Below are 20,514 nucleotides of genomic sequence, written 5' to 3'. Positions count from 1 at the left end.
TCCAGTCCGATCGTGTTCCGATTCGAGCTGGAAAAAAAACGCAGCTGAAGACACAATCATAGAATAACATTGGTCTGAATTCAATCCGATTTTTTATCGGATTGCATTCGTCCGACTTCATCGCAAGTGGGAATGAGCCCTAATAACGGCAATCGCAACACTGAGGTCGGTAAAATCTGTCTCGATCATGTTGTCTGGGGTCTTGGCTACCGGGGTAGTTGAGAACCCCGGGAAATTCCGACTCTGGGGGGGCGCTATACACTTATTTCTTAGCGCCGTTAAAAAGCGGCGCTGAGGCATGAGTACCCTTAACTGCCGCTGTTAAAAGGCGTATTGGTGGTCGTTAAGGGGTTAATCTTGTATGGCAATATTATTGGTATTTTTAGAAGTATTGGTCTTGTAGTAAATCTTGATTTCCTCCAGTCAGGATAATATTAGTAATATATCCCCATTTGGAGCTCGGGGATGAAGATAGCGTGAGCCTGGGTGATTTCAAATGCCAGAGCTGAATTTCAGTCTCAGTCCGTCCCTGGTTACTACCCTTCAGACTAACTTCATAGCTACAGTTTAATAGAGCTTTTCTGGTCACATGTAGCCTACTTTCAGTTTACATTTTGTTTACGAATCCTAGTGAAATGAAGCGTCATCCATGGCAGCCATTTCATTGGGCTAGGCTACTTTCTGCTCTACGGATCATGGTCGGCCCTGCCCACCCTGCAGTAGTGCCTTTGATGCACAGTGACAGTGCACTTCCTCGAGGCCTCTGATGAGACGTGTCAAAGGCTGGAGAAAAAGTGCACTGTCAGTGCACATAGAAGGTAGAGAACAGGGCCTAATGAGAAGGCTGCAAAAAGCATCATAGGAAAAAATGTTTGGAAAATTCCTCAAAACTGCTTCAAGTAACAAGAAAACTCCTTCCAACACTCCGCGCAGAAGCAATGCTACCTGAAGCTGGTTTCAATAGAAAACTACATTTTTTTGACTATTGTGTGAACCTAGGCTTAGACAGGAAAAAAACATGCAGTTTTTGATTGAAAATGATTTTAAAAAGTATAAATGACTCCCGTACTTGGCTCAAAAAAGCCTCCACACAAGCAGCTGGCCCCAACGTTAATAACAACTGTGGCAGGCCACTGAGTCTATACACTGAGAGGAGACCCGCCCTGGAGCGCTGAAGCTGCAAAGGTACAGCAGACACAGAGAGAAGACTCAGGTGACTACGGAAGCTGGAGAGGCCACTGAGCAGAACACAGCTTCGCGTTCCTGTGACGCAGCCTTGTAATAACTGCATGCAGTAGCGGCCTTTTCGCCAGCTGGAGGCAGCAGCGCACCACTGAGCCTGGCTACCCACGTCTGATTAGCATAGCGTGCGCGCACCATCCGGGCCGCCCAGCACGTCTCTGCGCGTTCACTGTGGTCGGGAGCGTGTACGTGTTCTAGCCACGCCCACCGGAGTTCCAGCGCCGGCCTGCACCGCCAGCTAGGGAGGAAGCGGCAGCAGCGGATCCTCCCACAACACGACGACAAGCGCCCGGGACATGGAGCGGCCCTGATTCACTACTTAGCACTGGGGTAGAGCTGCCGTCCGCGGGGAGGAGGACACTGACCGGAGACATGAGCAACAACAACAACCGGCAGAGCAAGCGGGTCACCAACAGCGGCTCCATCCTGCTCACCTCGCAGGAGAATGACACCCTGTACAACTACTTGGGCAAGAAGTGTGTGGTGAGTGCAGCGGGCCTAGTGCTGGAGATGGCAGGGATGGGGCCTGGGGGGGTGTAATATGTATAGATACATCATGTGTATGTATGTATATCATTGTGTGTATGTAATATGTATAGTTACATTGTGTGTAATATGTATAGTTACAGCATGTGTATGTATGTATATCATTGTGTGTATGTAATATGTATAGTTACATTGTGTGTAATATGTATAGTTACAGCATGTGTATGTATGTATATCATTGTGTGTATGTAATATGTATAGTTACATTGTGTGTAATATGTATAGTTACAGCATGTGTATGTATGTATATCATTGTGTGTATGTAATATGTATAGTTACATTGTGTGTAATATGTATAGTTACAGCATGTGTATGTATGTATATCATTGTGTGTATGTAATATGTATAGTTACATTGTGTGTAATATGTATAGTTACAGCATGTGTATGTATGTATATCATTGTGTGTATGTAATATGTATAGTTACATTGTGTGTAATATGTATAGTTACAGCATGTGTATGTATGTATATCATTGTGTGTATGTAATATGTATAGTTACATTGTGTGTAATATGTATAGTTACAGCATGTGTATGTATGTATATCATTGTGTGTATGTAATATGTATAGTTACATTGTGTGTAATATGTATAGTTACAGCATGTGTATGTATGTATATCATTGTGTGTATGTAATATGTATAGTTACATTGTGTGTAATATGTATAGTTACAGCATGTGTATGTATGTATATCATTGTGTGTATGTAATATGTATAGTTACATTGTGTGTAATATGTATAGTTACAGCATGTGTATGTATGTATATCATTGTGTGTATGTAATATGTATAGTTACATTGTGTGTAATATGTATAGTTACAGCATGTGTATGTATGTATATCATTGTGTGTATGTAATATGTATAGTTACATTGTGTGTAATATGTATAGTTACAGCATGTGTATGTATGTATATCATTGTGTGTATGTAATATGTATAGTTACATTGTGTGTAATATGTATAGTTACAGCATGTGTATGTATGTATATCATTGTGTGTATGTAATATGTATAGTTACATTGTGTGTGTGTAATATGTATAGTTACAGCATGTGTATGTATGTATATCATTGTGTGTATGTAATATGTATAGTTACATTGTGTGTGTGTAATATGTATAGTTACAGCATGTGTATGTATGTATATCATTGTGTGTATGTAATATGTATATTTACATTGTGTGTGTGTAATATGTATAGTTACAGCATGTGTATGTATGTATATCATTGTGTGTATGTAATATGTATATTTACATTGTGTGTGTAATATGTATAGTTACAGCATATGTATGTATATCATTGTGTGTGTAATATCTATATTTACATCATGTGTATGCATGTATATCATTGTGTGTGTAATATGTATGGTTACATCATGTGTGTATGCATGTATATCATTGTGTGTGTGTAATATCTATATTTACATCATGTGTATGCATGTATATCATTGTGTGTATGTAATATGTATATTTACATTGTGTGTGTAATATGTATAGTTACAGCATGTGTATGTATGTATATCATTGTGTGTATGTAATATGTATATTTACATTGTGTGTGTAATATGTATAGTTACAGCATATGTATGTATATCATTGTGTGTGTAATATGTATAGTTACATCATGTGTGTATGTATGCATGTATATTATTGTGTGTGTAATATGTATAGTTACATCATGTGTGTATGCATGTATATCATTGTGTGTGTGTGTGTAATATCTATATTTACATCATGTGTATGCATGTATATCATTGTGTGTATGTAATATGTATATTTACATTGTGTGTGTAATATGTATAGTTACAGCATGTGTATGTGTGTATGTAATATGTATATTTACATTGTGTGTGTAATATGTATAGTTACAGCATGTGTATGTATGTATATCATTGTGTGTATGTAATATGTATATTTACATTGTGTGTGTAATATGTATAGTTACAGCATGTGTATGTATGTATATCATTGTGTGTGTGTAATATCTATATTTACATCATGTGTATGCATGTATATCATTGTGTGTGTAATATGTATAGTTACATCATGTGTATGCATGTATATCATTGTGTGTGTAATATGTATAGTTACATCATGTGTGTATGTATGCATGTATATTATTGTGTGTGTAATATGTATAGTTACATCATGTGTATGTATGTATATCATTGTGTGTGTGTAATATCTATATTTACATCATGTGTATGCATGTATATCATTGTGTGTGTAATATGTATAGTTACATCATGTGTGTATGTAATATGTATATTTACATTGTGTGTGTAATATGTATAGTTACAGCATATGTATGTATATCATTGTGTGTGTAATATCTATATTTACATCATGTGTATGCATGTATATCATTGTGTGTGTAATATGTATATTTACATCATGTGTGTATGTATATCATTGAGTGTATGTAATATGTATAGTTACATCATGTGTGTAATATGTATAGTTACATCGTGTGTATGTATGCATGTATATTATTGTGTGTAATATGTATAGTTACATCGTGTGTATGTATGCATGTATATTATTGTGTGTGTAATATGTATAGTTACATTGTGTGTGTAATATGTATAGATACATCATGTGTATGTATATCATTGTGTGTATGTAATATGTATATTTACATTGTGTGTAATATCTATATTTACATCATGTGTATGCATGTATATCATTGTGTGTATGTAATATGTACATTTACATCGTGTGTATGCATGTATATCATTGTGTGTGTAATGTATATTTACATCGTGTGTATGCATGAATATCATTGAGTGTATGTAATATGTATATTTACATCACATATGTGTGCATGTGCACAGCGTATGTGTGTGTATGTATACTTACATCGTGTGTGTATGCATGTATGTCAGTGATTGTATGTAATATGTATATTTACATCATGTGTATGCATGTATATCATTGTGTATGTAATATGTATGTTTACATCATGTGTATGTATGCATGTATATCATTGTGTATGTAATATGTATATTTACATCGTGTGTATGTATGCATGTATATCATTGTGTATGTAATATGTATATTTACATCGTGTGTATGTATGCATGTATATCATTGTGTATGTAATATGTATATTTACATCGTGTGTATGTAATATGTATATTTACATTGTGTGTGTGCATGTGCAGAGCGTATGTATGTGCTTAATTGAGTGTGTATGTATACTTACATCGTGTGTGTGTATATATATTACACACCCAATGATGTGCAAATGCACCCATCATATGTCTCATTGAGAGTGTGTATATATTTCTCATCCTGTATGTGCCGATATATATAACGGTGGCCGTTTAGTGCCCACTGTCCTTTTTTCCTGCATGTCCTATCCGTGTGTCTGCATTACTGTGTTATTTGTGACTTCTATTGACCTTACATGAGGGGATAGACTGCTAGAAATCCCAGGGTCCCCGTCCTCTCATGCACATATCCCAGGTATGGCGCGTCCTGTGACTGCCGGAGAGAGACAGCTTCTTACCAGTGACTTGAGACTTTATTCCGGACTTCCTGCTTGTACTCGGGAGTCGCTCGTCTATCTGGAGCAGGTCAATCTGCCGCCGTGATATCACCCAACCACAATGCTCCAAGGGTCATGTTGACAAACTCCTGACAGCGTTGTCACACCGACATTTTCTCTTACAGTGCAGATCTCCTTTTAATGCACCACTCTAGCGTGTTTTCTTGTTTCAGCACTGGAGTGGTGCCATTAATTTTAAGTTCCCTTCGCCAGTCTAATGCTTCCAGCCATTATCGGCGCCGCTCGTCTTTTTCAGGTTGTGACCTGCTGGATCGCTCCAGTGTTTTCTGGGTGATCCGGAAGTCATTACTCAGTGTAAATCTATCACAGCCAGAAAGATACCGTCACAGACTTACACTGAGAGCTTATGACTGTTACCTGACCTCTGCTCAGTCAGAAGTAGCGGGCACAACATGACGGCACGGAACCGGAGTGGTGCTGATAAGTATTGTACTTAGGTCAGGGAACGTACATTATTAGCACCACTCCAGTGCTGTCATAAAACGCCAAAGTGGTGCTTTAAAGGGAACCTGTCTGCAGTTTTGGCAGTTATAAGATGCGGCCATCACCTTTCAGGGCTTATACACAGCAAAGTACTGCAGTGCGCAGGTGTCGGGACTCTTTGACCTTTACTTTTTTTTTCACTTCTTCCAGATCAGTCGGGTTGGGGCTTATATACAGCGTTATAGAATGCTGTATATAAGCCCTGAAAGGCGATGGCCGCATCTTATATCGGCCAAACCTGCTGACAGGTTCCCTTTAATAAATCAGATGAAGAGTAACTCTATTGATTGATAATTTCCCTCTAATTTTGGCCTGTGTATAGAATAGACAATGAAGGTAAACGTCTGATTACTGCGATTATTTTACAGGATCTGTGTTTAATACATGGGCAGAAAACGCTATGCCAACCGATTCTCAGGATGCAGGTGCTCTAAATGGCAGTGACAGGAGAGCACCTAGGGATTTTGATTTCCCTGCAGCTATACGTTTCACTGCATATAGACCCCAATGAGAAATCCCAAATTTAGAAATAATTATTGCTTCTCGTCTTGTCATTTGGCAAATTAGAAGCCGAATTATAGGGCGAGGTAGAACGGATTGCTCAAGATATTTAGAAATAAAGAAACTGATTGCTCAGACCGTGCTATGAATCACTGATTCCAGTGACATGACTGCCTCGGAGATGATTCTCCACGATGTATCGGTGATACCATTTCGTTAATAAGTTTCTCTTGTCTAGTTCACGTTTTGCAGAAAAAAAATGTTGCAAATAAAGTGGAAGAGATCCTAAAAACTGCTAACATGAGCTAAAAATATCCTTAAAACCAAAGTGAAATACGACTTCATGTCATGTATTGGACATTGTATATCAGATGACTGGTGTATACGTGCAGTGTGAACATGATCCGGTAAGGGCAGTTCAGCATTACTGTAACATGTATCAGCATGTGTTTTCTTCGCTTCAGGGCTGCACCCGAAAAATAATTCTACCTGCCGTGGGATATGTTTTCCGGGCTATGCATATTTCAGAAATCACTGCGATCTCTGCCAATGGGGCTAATCCGTATCAGACTTGTGCTTTCTTTTCCAAGCAGAATCCATGGGAATAAATACTATGCCAGATACTATTGCAGTTCTTTTGGTGAATGGAAAATTTTCGGTTACGTGTGGACATGATTGCTTAACCCTCATTCACATGCCAGGCAGACATTGCAAGGCACAATTTGGTGTATACATAATAACGTGGCATATAAGATTATGTATTTTGGCATGTCCAAAAAGCTTTAGGCGGGTGTGGAAAAAATGCTCCAAATTTACAATACATTTAAATTATTATTTTTAATTTTCATCACTGAGCAAAATTTAAAGTGAATGAATGAAAGACAAATCAAATACATTTTTGGTGTGATAGTCCATTGTCATCAAAGCATCAGTTCTTCTAGGTACCGGTAATTACACTTGCACACAGTTTTTGAAGAAACTCAGCTGGGAGGTTATTCCAAACATCTTGGAGAACGAACCACAGATATTCTATGGATTATTATTTATATAGCACCATTGATTCCATGGTGCTCTACATAAGAAGGGGTTACATACAAATTACAGATATCACTTACAGTAAACAAACTAACAATGACAGACTGATACAGAGGGGAGAGGACCCTGCCCTTGCGGGATTTCTTTCTACAGGATTATGGGGAAGGATACAGTAGGTTGGGCGTTACAGTAGCTCCAATGGTGTTGAGAAGGCAGTGGGGTCATTGCAGGCTGTAAGCTTTTTTGAAGAGAGAGGTTTTCAGGTTCTGTCTGAAGGGTCCAAATGTGGTGGCCAATCGGGTGTGTTGGGGCACAGGATTCCAGAGGAAGGATCAAGGATGTTCAGGAGAAGTCTTGGAGGTGGTTAGGTGAGGAGTGAATAAGTGTGGAGGAGGAACGGAGATTACGGGAGGGAAGAGATTGGGAAATTAGTTCGGAAATATACGGAGGAGAAAGCTTATGGATGGCTTTGTAGGTCACTGTTAGTAGTTTAAACTGGATATGCTGGGAAATTGGGAACCAGTGAAGGGATTTGCAAAGAGGGGAAGCAAGAGTGTAGCAAGGAGAGAGAATAATTAGTCAGGCAGCAGAGTTAAGGATGGACTGGAAGGGTGTGAGTGTTAGAAGGTAGGCTACAGAGGAGGATGTTGAAGTAGTCGAGTCGGGAGATGATTGGGGCATGCATAAACATTTTAGTAGAGTGAGGGTTGAGGAAAGGATGGATTCTGGAAATATTTTTGAGCCGGAGGCGAGACCTTGGATGTGCGGTTTGAAGGACAGGGCAGAGTCAAGGGTTACTCCGAGGCAGCGGATTTCCAGAACAGGGGAAAGTGTGATGTAATTTATTGTGATAGATCAGGTAGGGAAGATCTGTGAGATGAAGGAAAGATAATTAGTTCTGATCAGGGCTGTGGAGTCGGAGTTAGTTTTGGTTGGAGTCGGAGTGGGAGTCGGTAGAAATGTACCGACTCCGACTCCAGCTTTAAAAAAAAATGTATTAATATTTCATAATTGAACTTTCATATGAATTTTATAAATGTTACTCAAATATATATGTTCTATCAAACTATGAACAACAGTGATAAGCAGTTCTGCTGGAGATAGAGACATTTCTTACTTCTTGTGTGTCACTGTTCTCCACTGCCCTTATCTAATCTTATACTTGGTTAACCTCATGCTGCCCCAACCCCTCTACTTACAATGTATGAAACTGAAAGTGAAAATGTGTTGCAAATTCTTAGTAGTAAAGCTCCTCCTCTAGACTAGATCATACTAGGTGTGCGTCTTCCAAGCATCTCACAGCTGCCTGCTACTCAGAAGAGGAAAACTGTAAGAAGTATTATCCTTTCAACAAACTTTGCATCAGTTAACTGTGAGTACATGAGGAATAATACATGAGTAGATACATTTAAAAAACAGATCATAGAGCTTGTTGTAAAGGATAGTGTGCCTGTTTCATTATTTTCACGACCAGCTTTTATGTGTCTGAATGGGGAAATGGCCCGCAAGCTTGGTGTTTCTCTGGAGAGAGAGAGTATTAGAAAATTAGTAATCGAAGAAGCTTTTAAACAAAAGGAAGAACTTAAAAAAAACTCTCAAGGGACGCTTTCTGTTTCTTAAAATGGATGCCTGCACACGTCAGAGTGAACTATTTTGCCATCAATGTCCGATTTGTTTGTGACAAAAATGAAATAGTTACCAAGACATTGGCAGTAAAAGACACCAAAGCTCATCACACCAGTGAGTTTCTCCAGGTCTTGGTGGAAAAGGTTCTGCAAGACTATGAACTTAAAAAAGAGCAAGTTCTTTCTGTCGTAACTGACAATGCTTCAAATATGATAAGTACTATTAAGCTAATGAATGAGAGTAATGATGGTGACCAGCAGCTAGAAGAACATTCTGGGTCCACAGACACAGAAATGTTTGAAATAGAGGAACACAGTATTGTAACTGAGGAGCAAACTGAAGTTGCTTCAGATGAACAGCAACATGATAGTTTAGATGATCTTGTTGAAACTGTGTCAATGTTCTTTCATTCATCACATGCGCTGTGTTGTGCATACGCTACTGCTGGCTATAAGAGACAGTCTGCAAGAAGGACATGCTGCTGCACTGATTGGCAAGGTGAGAAAATTGGCTACTGTTGCCAGAACCCCTAAAGTTGACTCAATTTTGAAGAGACGTGCTGGAAAAGGGGCAATTATCGATCAAGCCACACGATGGGGCAGTACTTACTTAATGATTCAGCGCTTGGTTCAACTGAAAACCTTTCTTGTAGACATGGCTAACCCTCAACTGACGCTAAATGAAAGTCAGTGGAATCAGGTGACTGAGCTGGAAAAATTGCTAGAGCACCCATTTACAGTGACTCAAAAATTACAAGCAGAGGACTTAACTCCAGGTATTTTCTTAAAGGAGTGGAAGAACCTGATGTTTCGCCTGTCCCAAAGAGGAGGGTTAATTGCAAGTGGCATTGCTACATCAATGAAACGGAGAGAGGAGCTACTATTACAAAATAACATTCTTTTGGCAGCTGTTTATGTAGACCCAATGCATCGGATTCTTCTAGATGATCAACAGCTAAGTAAAGGAAAAGAAGCTCTGTTTGAAATAGCAGTAAGGATGAAAGGGTTGCAGAACAGTCAGGAGGAACAAGAAGAATTTGGTCGTCCTGCCACATCTTCACCCTCATCATCAACTGATGAAGAATTTAATTTAGAAAAATATTTGGATCACAAGGACCGTGCAAAGCGTTCCCGCATAGAAGAAGAGTCATCCCCATCAAGGAACACAGCCAGTACATTTCAGCAGAATTTTTCATGTGCACTAAAAGAAATTGAGAAATTTGACCGTTCATCAAAAATAACAGTGCAACAAGCGATTCCTCTGTATCCTGACATTGTCAGAGATGTTGCCCGAGTGGTTACTGCTTTGCCACCAACACAAGTTAGTGTAGAGAGGTTGTTCTCTGCTCTCAAAATAATTAGATCAGATTTGAGGGCATCCATGAAGGAGGATCTGACAGAGGCAATACTTTTTCTGAGGACAAATTTATAGATTTCTTCTTATTAACTGCATAAAAGTGTTTATTGCATATTTACTTACAGTTTAGAAAAGTTTATAAAAGTTATTTGCTATATTCTAATTGTATTCTAGTAAATGTAGTTTTTGCTCTAAGTGGTCTGATTACTTATATGATGGTGAGAAACTGAATAAGCACGATGTTTAATATTTTACAACAGTAAATTTGTTGTTATGAATTGGCCATTTATGAAGGAGTCGGAGCCGGAGTCGGAGTCTGATAAAATCCAGGAGTCGGAGTCGCAACTGTGGCTTACCGACTCCACAGCCCTGGTTCTGATATGTCCACACTGAGCTTGAGGAAGCAGAAGGAGGAGGATATGGCTGATGCACTCTGCGATTCTGGACAGCAGAGGTGAAATCTGGGCAAATGTAGGCTTGTGCAAACTTTTCTGTCTCTTCATGTGTTCCCAGACACACTCGATGTTGTGATCAGGGCTCTTTCGTGGCCATATAATTTCCTGTAGTCCTTATTCTTTTCACTAAAAATAGTTTAAGGTAATCTGTCAGTAGGATCAACCGTCGTAAGCAGTCTATATAGGAATGTGGTTAGAAAGGTGAATATAATGATACCCTGAAATCTGTGATCTGGTGTCTTATTCCAGAGAAATCATTGTTTTTCTTATATGTAAGTGAGCTGTTCAGGATTATGGGCCGGACACTCGTTTGCATTAAAATCTGCCTCCAGAGCTTATTTTAAATGAAAGGGGCTATACCAATGTGTCACATGTAGAACAGGAGAGTGAACTGGCAGTCATTACATGTCTCACACTGGTAATGCTGACTTGCGATCGCGTTGCCCTGATGGTCTCCTTGGAGACCCTCGACCCCAAGATGGCCGTGGGGGTTTTCCGGGTCCTGCAGGGAAAGTGGCTTGTGAGCGCCTGCTGAGAGCAGGCATCGGCATGCCTCCTTCCCTGTCTGTCAGCTCCTGATCTGATGTTCTGCAGTGCAGTGTCAGATCAGCGATCTAATGTTAATATAGTAATATCCCATCCTGGGACAATGTATTTATTTAAAAAAAAAATACATTTATCTAAATAATAAAAAAAATTAAAAGTACACATATATGGTATCGCCACATCCGTAACGGCCTGCTCTATAAAACTGTGCCACTGGTTAACCCCTTCAGTGAACACTGTAAAAAAAGAGGCAAAAAAACAATGCTCTATCATATCGCCGAACAAAAAGTGCAATAAAACACTATAATAATAAATTTTATTTCTATAGCGCTGACATATTCCGCAGCACTTTACATTTCAGAGGGGCCTTGTACAGACAATAGACATTACAGCATAACAATAATCACATAGATCATAACAGATACCAAGAGGAATGAGGGCCCTGCTCGCAAACTTAGTCTTATGAGGAAAGCGGTAGACACGAAAGGTGGGTGGTAACAGTTGCCCTGATTGTATGGACCAGCCATAATGTTAAGTGTGTAACAGTACAGACACAGAGGGCTAATGGATGCATAAAACATGTGGGAATATGACGTTTGGAACCTGGTTATGGTAAAAACTTTTGGCTGTGCCACACAGGGATAGATTAGGTTGTGTTGAGGCGGTAGGCCAGTCTGAATAAATGCAATTTCAGGGCATTATAAAAAAGACGGATATGAATAAAAATGGTACAGCTGAAAACGTCATCTTGTCCTGCAAAACAAAAAAACAAGCCGCCATAAATAATAAAGAAATAAAGCGATGCAAAAATATTTTTTTCTATAAAAGTTTTTGTGTAAAAGAGGCAAAACATAAACTATATAAATGAGGTATCGCTGTAATCGTAGTGACCCGAAGAATAAAGCTGTCTTACCAATTTTACCACACGCGGAACGATATTAAAAAACAAAAAAAAAAAAAATCCTGAATTGCTGGTTTTTGTTCATTCTGTCTCCCAAAAATCAGAATAGAAAGCGATCAAAAAATGTCATGTGCCCGAAAATGGTACCAATAAAAACATCAGCTCATCCCGCAAAAAACAGGCCCTCACGTGACTATCGGATGCAATGTGAAAAAATTATAGCTCTCAAAATATGGTGATACAAAAACTAGTCTTCGCAATAAAAAGCATCTTTTAGTGTGTGACAACAGCCAAACATAAAAACCCGATATAAATCTGTAATCTCACCGACACGAACAATAGTCGCCTAATCACTTATACCGCCCGAGGAACGGCATAAAAAATAAATAAAACCCTTTCTTCACCCACTTTTATTTTTTTTTCATTCTGCCTCCCAAAGATCGCAGTAAGGCTCTGCGCACATTTATCCTGCGCGCTGTACTAAGCGTTTACACCGGGGTTTCCATTTAAATCTCTGAAATACGTGAGTTACACAAAACCCCTGGTAGAAGATTCCCCATAATGAGGCAGATGGAGGCACTGTGGATGCCACAGGACCTGTGATCTGGTTGTGTCTGTCTTTTTAGTATTGCACAAAAGTGCTGCCCGCCACAGTTTTGTACACTTCTGGAAAGGACACCGCTGAACACAGGCCAGATGGAGTCCAGAGTATATCTGCTGCCTCATTATAATGAATGGATCCCTTGGGGGTTTCATCTGAATCACGTCATTCAGAGTTTTAGATTGAAACCCCAAAGTAAGAGGTCAGCATAGAGCGCCGGATAAATGTGATCCCAAACGTTATGTTAAATGTTCCCAATAAAAGCTTCAACCCAGTCCACACTAAAAGCAAGTCCTCACTCATATCTGTCATCTGTTAATGGAAATATAGGGGGCTTCTACGTTACTGGTAGCACAAAGGCTCTGGAAAAGCTAAATGGTTCCTTCCTCCCCAAAAGAAATTCATCAAATCCTCCTTTCCCAAATCCAAATGCTCCCCCTTCTGAGCTCCAGAGTACCTAAACAACATTTAGCACCCACATGTTTGGAATTTCTGTAGTGATGAGAGCCCGCCTAATTTACAGCAGCGTGTCTCCAGAAGCATGAGCTGGACATAATGTACTGGTCAGTACATACTGGTCAGTACAACGGCAGTCTGCAATTTTCACTCGGCAACATCCACTGCTGCCTGTTTCTGGAAAACACCCATGGAGTCAAAAGAATCTCTATATCTGTAGATCATTTCCAAAATGGGGTCACTTGAAGGGGGGATTCTGCTTTTATAGCACTTAGGGGCGCTCTTTATGGAATCCGCCATCTGGTCTAGGAAAATCTGCGCTCCATCCCTCCCAAATCTCTCTGTATGGCTAAGCAGTACTGTACAGCCACATATGGGGTATTTCTACATTCAGCAGAAATTGTGGGAGAAATTCTGGTGCCATTTTTACCCATTTCCCAGTGTGAAAATGTAAAACTTTGGGCTAACACACAATCTTAGTAGTAAAAATGTAAATTATATTTTTTTCACTGCCCAATGGTATCAAAGTTTGTGACACCTGTAGTGTCAATATAATCATTGCACCCCTAGATGAATTCATTGAGAGGTTTAATTGGTTAAATGGGGTCTCTTGTGGGGGTTCTCCTGTTCTGGCACCTCAGGGGCTCTGCCAATGTAACATAGCACCTTCAAGCAAAACCTGCACTGTAATATGGCGCTGCTTCCCTTCTCAGCTTTGCACTGTGCTTCAATAGTAGATTTCTACCACATATTTGTTTGGATTTTGGTCCCGAATCTGATTTTGACCTATTCGTGCCGAATGTTTCTTATGATCTGTGCCAAACATATTCAGTAATTTCTACTCCCATTGACTTTAATGACATTTGGCTTTGCAAAAACAGGACAAATTCCACAAGAAACTTTGGGATCCATTTTCTCCTTTTACCCTTGTAGAAATGCAAAATTTGATGCAAAATTTGAGCTAAAAAAGATTTCTGGGAATAATTAGATTTTTTTTTTTTTGACTACACAGCTTAACTTTATAAACTTTTGTGAAGCACCTGGGTGTTCAAGGTGCTCAATACACATTTAGATAAGTTCCCTAAGGTGTCCAGTTTCCAAAATTGTGTCGCTTGTTAAGGTCCTTTTACATTTAGCGATGCACCAGCGATCTGACCAGCGATCCGACCCGGTCAGGATCGCTGGTGCATCGCTAAATGATCGCTAGTGAGCTTTCACACAGAAAGATCTCACAGCGATGCAGCAGCGACGCAGCGCACGATACTCACCTTTCTCACACACAGCGATCTTGACGTCCGCCTGCCCGCGTCCAGCGTCGCTCGTCGTCACAGCAGGAAGCTGACGACGAGAAATGGAGCCACCCGATCAGCGATGGACAGCGGGGGAGCCGGTCGGAGGTAAGTATCACACATAGCGATATCGTTGGCAATATCGCTATAACGTCACAAAATCAGTGACGTTTTAGCGATATTGCTAGCGATATCGCTATGTGTAAAACCCCCTTTAGGGGTTTCCACTGTTTAGGCACAACAGGGGCTCTCGAAACACGACATGGCATCCAGTAGTTATTCCAGCATATTTTACATTCAAAAGGTGAAATGCCGCTCCTTCCCTTCCGAGCCCTGCTGTGTGCCCAAACAGTAGATTTCCCCCACATTTGGTGTATCGCCATGTTCAGGAGAAATTGCACAACAAAATGTATGATCCATTTTCTCCTGTTACCCTTGCGAAAGTAAAAAAAAAATTACCGTATTTACTTGTGTATAAGCTGAGTTATTTCACCCCCCTTGGCTTATACACGAGTCATGGTCAAACTTATTTGTTCTCTGCTGCAGTGCGGGTGTTCCCCGGTCTCTCCCACTCATCTGTGCGCTCCTGCAGCCTCTGAGTGTTTTGATGACTGCTGACGGTCGGCGTTAGCACCTGGGCAAGTGCAGGGGCCCTGAGCAGGCGGGGATGCCAGTGCGCTATGGGGATCAGGTGCCTGTTTCCCCACTTGCTTAGGCCCCTGACACTTGTAATATTTACCTCTCCCCATTCCACCGCTGCGGTGTGTCTTCCGCTTCCCCTAACTGGGACGTTCAGGTTAGAGGGCGCGATGACACGATTAGTGTGCGACCTCCGCCTGACTAGTCAGTGCAGAGAGATGGTATATGGGGATCAGCATAAACTGCATTGAGCATTATATGGGCATCTTATGGGGCCCATCGTGAACTTTATAGAGCATTATATGGGGTGTAATTTGTATTGAGCATCTTATGGGGCCCATCTTGAACTTTATGGAGCATTATGTGGGACGTATTTTGTATGGAGCATATTATGAGGCCCATCTTGAACTTTATGGAGCATTATATGGATTTATTTCTTACCCTAGACTTATACTCGAGTCAATAAATTTTCCCAGTTTTCTGTGGTAAAATTAGGGGCCTCGGCTTCTACTTGAGCAGATACGGTAGGTCTAAAGGAAAATTTTTGTGAAGGAAAAGTAAATGTTTATCTTTTACTTCCACACTCCAAAAATTACTGTGAAGCACCTGAAGTGTTAATAAACTTATTGAAAGTGGTTTTGAGTACCTTGTCTTTAGAATGGTGTCACTTTTGGGTATTTTCTGTCATATAGACCCCTCAAAGTCACTTCAAATGTGATGTGGTCCCTAAAAAAAAAAAAAAATGTTTTTGCAAATTTTTTGTAAAAATTAGAAATTGCTGGTCAACTCTTAATCCTCCCTAACAAAAAAAAAAAATTGTTTCTAAAATTGTGCTGATGTAAAGTAGACATGTGGGAAATGCTATTTATTAACTACCGTATTTTTCGAACTACACTGAGGCCTGGTGTCCACGGGGAGTTGCGGCAGTGCTGTGGCAGAGGTGCGGTGGGCGGTACGGCGTGCACCTGAGCAGGGTCCCCTTCCTCAGGTGAGGTGACGCCGCGGCCTAGTGTCCAGGACGAGCAGCAGAGCCGGGTTAATCATGGGTTTCTCAGTGGCGGGGGCAATCTTCCTGAGCACGCGTGTGCGCAGATTGAATACTCTGCTTCCCGGAGCTTCAGGAAAATGGCGGCGGGAGGCAGCGCATGCACAGATGGAGATCGCGGCGGCCATTTTTCTGAAGCCGAGTGAAGCATATATCTCAATCTGCGAAGTCGGCTTCAGGAAAATGGCCATCGTGATCTCAATCTGTGTACGCGCGGCCTCCCACGGCCATTTTCCTGAAGCCCTGGGAAGCAGAGAACTCAATCTGCGGACGCGCGGCCTCAGGTAGATGGCCACCGAGAACCGTGATTCACCTGGCTCTGCTCTCCGTGGACGCCGGGCCACGGCGTCGCCTCACCTGAGGAAGGGACCCTGCTCAGGTGCATGCCGTACCACCCACCGCACCTTTGCCACCACCACACCACTGCCGCAACCCCCCCCCCCCCCCCGGTAAGCCTGCGTTCGCATTATAAGATGCACACCCCATTTTCCTCACAATTTTTTTGGGGAAAAAGTGCGTCTTATAGTCTGAAAAATATGGTATTTTGTGCGATATAACTCTGATTTAAGGGCATACAAATTAATTTTGAAAATTGCAAAATTTTCGCCAAATTTCCGTGTTTTTTTTTTTTTTTCATAAACGCAAGTCATATCAAATAAATTTGCCACTATCATAAAGTATAATATGCCAAAAGAAAACATTCTCAGATTCATCGGGAACCATTGAAGCGTTCCAGAGTTATGACCTCCTAAAGTGATAGTGGTCAGAATTGTAAAAATTGGCCTGGTCAGGAAGGTGAAAAAAGGCTTTGGGGTGAAGGGATTAAAGCCCCCATACACAATGGATGACCACTGAAGACCTGACCTGAAAATGAGGAGTGGGCAGCTTGAATTTCACTGCCCATACCTTTTGTTCCCAAGGGACATAATCAGCTTCCAGGAGTCTGGCAGCGACTTTCTCCTCTCTGCCCACTAAAAAGACGTGAATGCTCAGCTATGCTATCTCCTTATAAGATAACACAATTGCAGCACGCATTATACAAGTAAAAGAGGGTCCATATGGATCTATATGGAAAATAGTTGCTCTTTACATGTATGTAAATCTAGTTTAGGACTAACAGGGACAAACTGCAAGTAAAAAGGAAAGCACCACGAAAAACGCAGTCAAAAAATCCCATAAAAAATTACCTTTAATTCTCAAATAAAAAATATGAACAAACAGGTACATTGAAAAAGAGGGGGGAAAAAGATTGTAACCACCCATGGATAGTACATCAAATTCGGGCACAACTCCCACCAATACACAATGCAGCACATATTAGCATTTGAGGCCCATATTGGAGTATCCGTATATGGCTATAGCTGTCACCAAGTAGCAGAGCAAGTGCTCACATAACTGACATATCCATCATAGGTGCCATAAGCAAAGGACAGTTTATAGCGATAATAGTTACCTAATGCCTGCAGAGGCAGAGTGAGGTTGGCCCGCCCCCTTATAAGGAAGGTGAAGCCGACAGCGCTCTCCTGTGTTTAGCCAGCCTTAAGACCCCCATACACATTAATGACTAACATCGTTTGAACCTGCAAATATCATTGGGCTTGCCCAACAATTCTAATGTGTATATCTGCCTCCCGACACTTCCCCCTACAGATAATGCCAGGGGAGAACTGGCAAATCCGATTTCAGACTACAGATTCTTTTCTTTTTAGGTGAGTTAAGATGCCACTCTAGGAATATGGCAGAATTTCGTTCGCAGTGATCAGGAGAGCAAGTGCCTGTGTTTCGTCCTGCCGTCGGCTGTCTACTGTGTATGAAGCCCCTAAATAGGTTTCCGATCGAAGCGCTGATCTTCATCTTGGGTCACGTGCCCATCAACACGAAGAGCAGTGTTTTGGATGCAGCTCACCTGCGCTGTATCCAAAACGCTGCGTTCTACATTAGATTTCTATAAATTCCATGTTCACAGTGCGGTTATTTATCGCTGCGTAAACTCTGGCGTCGTTCGGGTTTATCTGCAGTGGAGACGCTAGTCTCTCCTGTTTAATTTCATCCATAGCTATTCAGTAGATGCAGTAAATCTGCAGGTCTCACCGAACACGTGCAGATTTACCTGCGTGATTAGAACTCAGCGTTTTGTGTGCAGCAAAAATACACTGCGTCCAAAACGCTGCTAGTTTCTGGTCTTGGGCATATAGCCTTACAGCTATTTAAGGTGTATGACTGCCTTTAAAGCATCGTTGTGGAGTCGGTAAGCCAAACCACTGACTCGGACGCCTTAATTTCCCTGACTACCGACTCCACGACTCTGACCCCACAGCACTGGTCATTACGGACACCGTACAAAAAGTGCAGCACAGATTCATCTGAACTAAAAGCCGAGATCCATAGATCAGGGACAGAACAAACATTTAGGCTGGGTTCACACGTAGCGGAACTCTCGCGGGAATTCCATTCCACGGGAAAATCGCATTTTAAATTCCTGCGATTTTCCCGCGGAAAAACTAGCATTTTGCAAGCGTAATTAGCTTGCAGAATTGCTAGCGTTTTCCAAGCGATCTGTAGCATCGCTTGGAGAACTGATTGACAGGTTGGTCACACTCGTCAAACACAGTGTTTGACGAGCGTAACCAACTTTTTGCTATTGAGGCCGACTATGCGGCATCAATAGTAAAAGAGAGAATGTAAATAATAATAAAAAAATATATATTGTTCTCACCTTCCAACGTCCCGCGCAGCCTTCCCGCCTCTCTCCACGCTCCCGGTCCCAGTAAGCCTTTGCGACAATTACCGTGATGACGTCCGTTCTCGCGGGATCGCGACATCTCGCGGTCATTCGCGATGACGTCGCATGAATGACCGCGAGACTTCGCAATCCCGCGAGAATGGACGTCATTGATCGCAAAAGCTTACTGGGACCGGGAGCGTGGAGAGAGGCGGGAAGGCTGCGCGGGACGTCGGAAGGTGAGAATAACAATATTTTTTATTTTAAATTCTATTTTTTACAGGGATATAGTACCCAAAGCCCGGAGGACAGTCTCCTCTCCTCCGGACCGTGGGTACCATCCGCAAATGTTCTTACTTTTCGCATGGTGAGTACAGCCACATGCGGAAAGTAAGCAGAACAATGCATTCCTATGGCTGCGGGATTGCCGCGATTCCGCGAAATTAATGAGCATGCTGCGTTTTTTACCGCGAAGCGGTTCCGCCGTGGTAAAAACCACAGCATTAGCACAGCATTGCGGAATCCCATAGGAATGCATGGGATGCTTATTTTTTGCGCTTTCGCGGCAAAATCGCGTGGTTAAAACCGCCGCAGAAACGCGAAAAAAATCGCCACGTGTGAACTCAGCCTTAGAGGACATTTTATAACTTTCCTAAGTTCTGAAAACATTTACCCCACGTCCTGTATGGAACCCAATTTATTAGATATTTTCAGTCGGTCCATTTTATTCCACCTCCACAGCCCTGCCTTAAAGGCTACTTTAGCCTCACCGTCTTCATTCCTTGCCTAACACCACTGTCTCATGGCCGATTGACAGGTCATTGTTTACCAGAGCCAAAGATCAGCCAGAGAGTGGTGCTAGGCATGAAGCACAGGACATGGAAGTGCATCATGATGTTAGTGTGTATTGGAGTCATAAAGACATGGACTGGTTTATCTTTTAAAGGGCTACACGTTTATGTAAATGGTTCGAGTGGGGAGGTGGTAAAAGTTTGACAGGCTCCCTACAGTGTGTGACTGATGACTGCAGTACTTATAATAAATACATATATAAGATGCTGATCAGAGGTTAAAATGGCAGTTTGAGTGACCCCCATACATTCCCTTCAAGCAGAGATAGAGCTTTGTGTTCACCTTTATCCCTGTCTTTATGAAAGCACGTGGGGGGCAGCAGTTCAGAACACAACTTCCATTTCGGAGGCAGAGTAAAAGCGACACAAACCCAGTCCCTACTGTTATGAGAGGCGAGATTTGTAAAGGTTTAGCTGTCCCATGTTCCTCCCTCTTCAGCGCCAGCAGCCCCCTGTGTTTGTGTGAACTGTCCATTAGTGATGACATTCTGACCATGCCCATGTGACTGCTGCAGCCAATCCCTGGCTACACGGTAATGGTAGCATGGATGGCATATGACCACTGGGGCCTTCTATTAGCTATAATTGCACCCTTGTGGCTACAGCTCACAAATACCGACAGCATAAAAAAAAGCTGGGAAATTAGAGTAT

At 41.5% G+C, this 20,514-nt stretch overlaps 1 protein-coding gene across 1 annotated transcript in view; it reads left to right on the top strand.

Moving 5' to 3' along the window:
- The first annotated feature begins 1,319 nt into the window (after positions 1-1,319).
- WASL (WASP like actin nucleation promoting factor) overlaps positions 1,320-20,514 on the top strand; it is a 94,020-nt gene continuing 74,825 nt past the window's right edge. Inside the window, exon 1 of the mRNA XM_073573412.1 lies at positions 1,320-1,725. Within this exon, the coding sequence (XP_073429513.1) occupies positions 1,615-1,725 (111 nt within the window). The 5' untranslated portion in view covers positions 1,320-1,614. The remainder of the gene's footprint in view (positions 1,726-20,514) is intronic.

This window comes from Dendrobates tinctorius, unplaced genomic scaffold (genome assembly GCF_039654945.1).
Source record: "Dendrobates tinctorius isolate UK_male_01 unplaced genomic scaffold, ASM3965494v1 ptg000035l, whole genome shotgun sequence".
NCBI lineage: Eukaryota > Metazoa > Chordata > Amphibia > Anura > Dendrobatidae > Dendrobates > Dendrobates tinctorius.
Note: the sequence above shows the minus strand (reverse complement) of the source record. Positions and strands in the feature narration are given on the sequence as shown.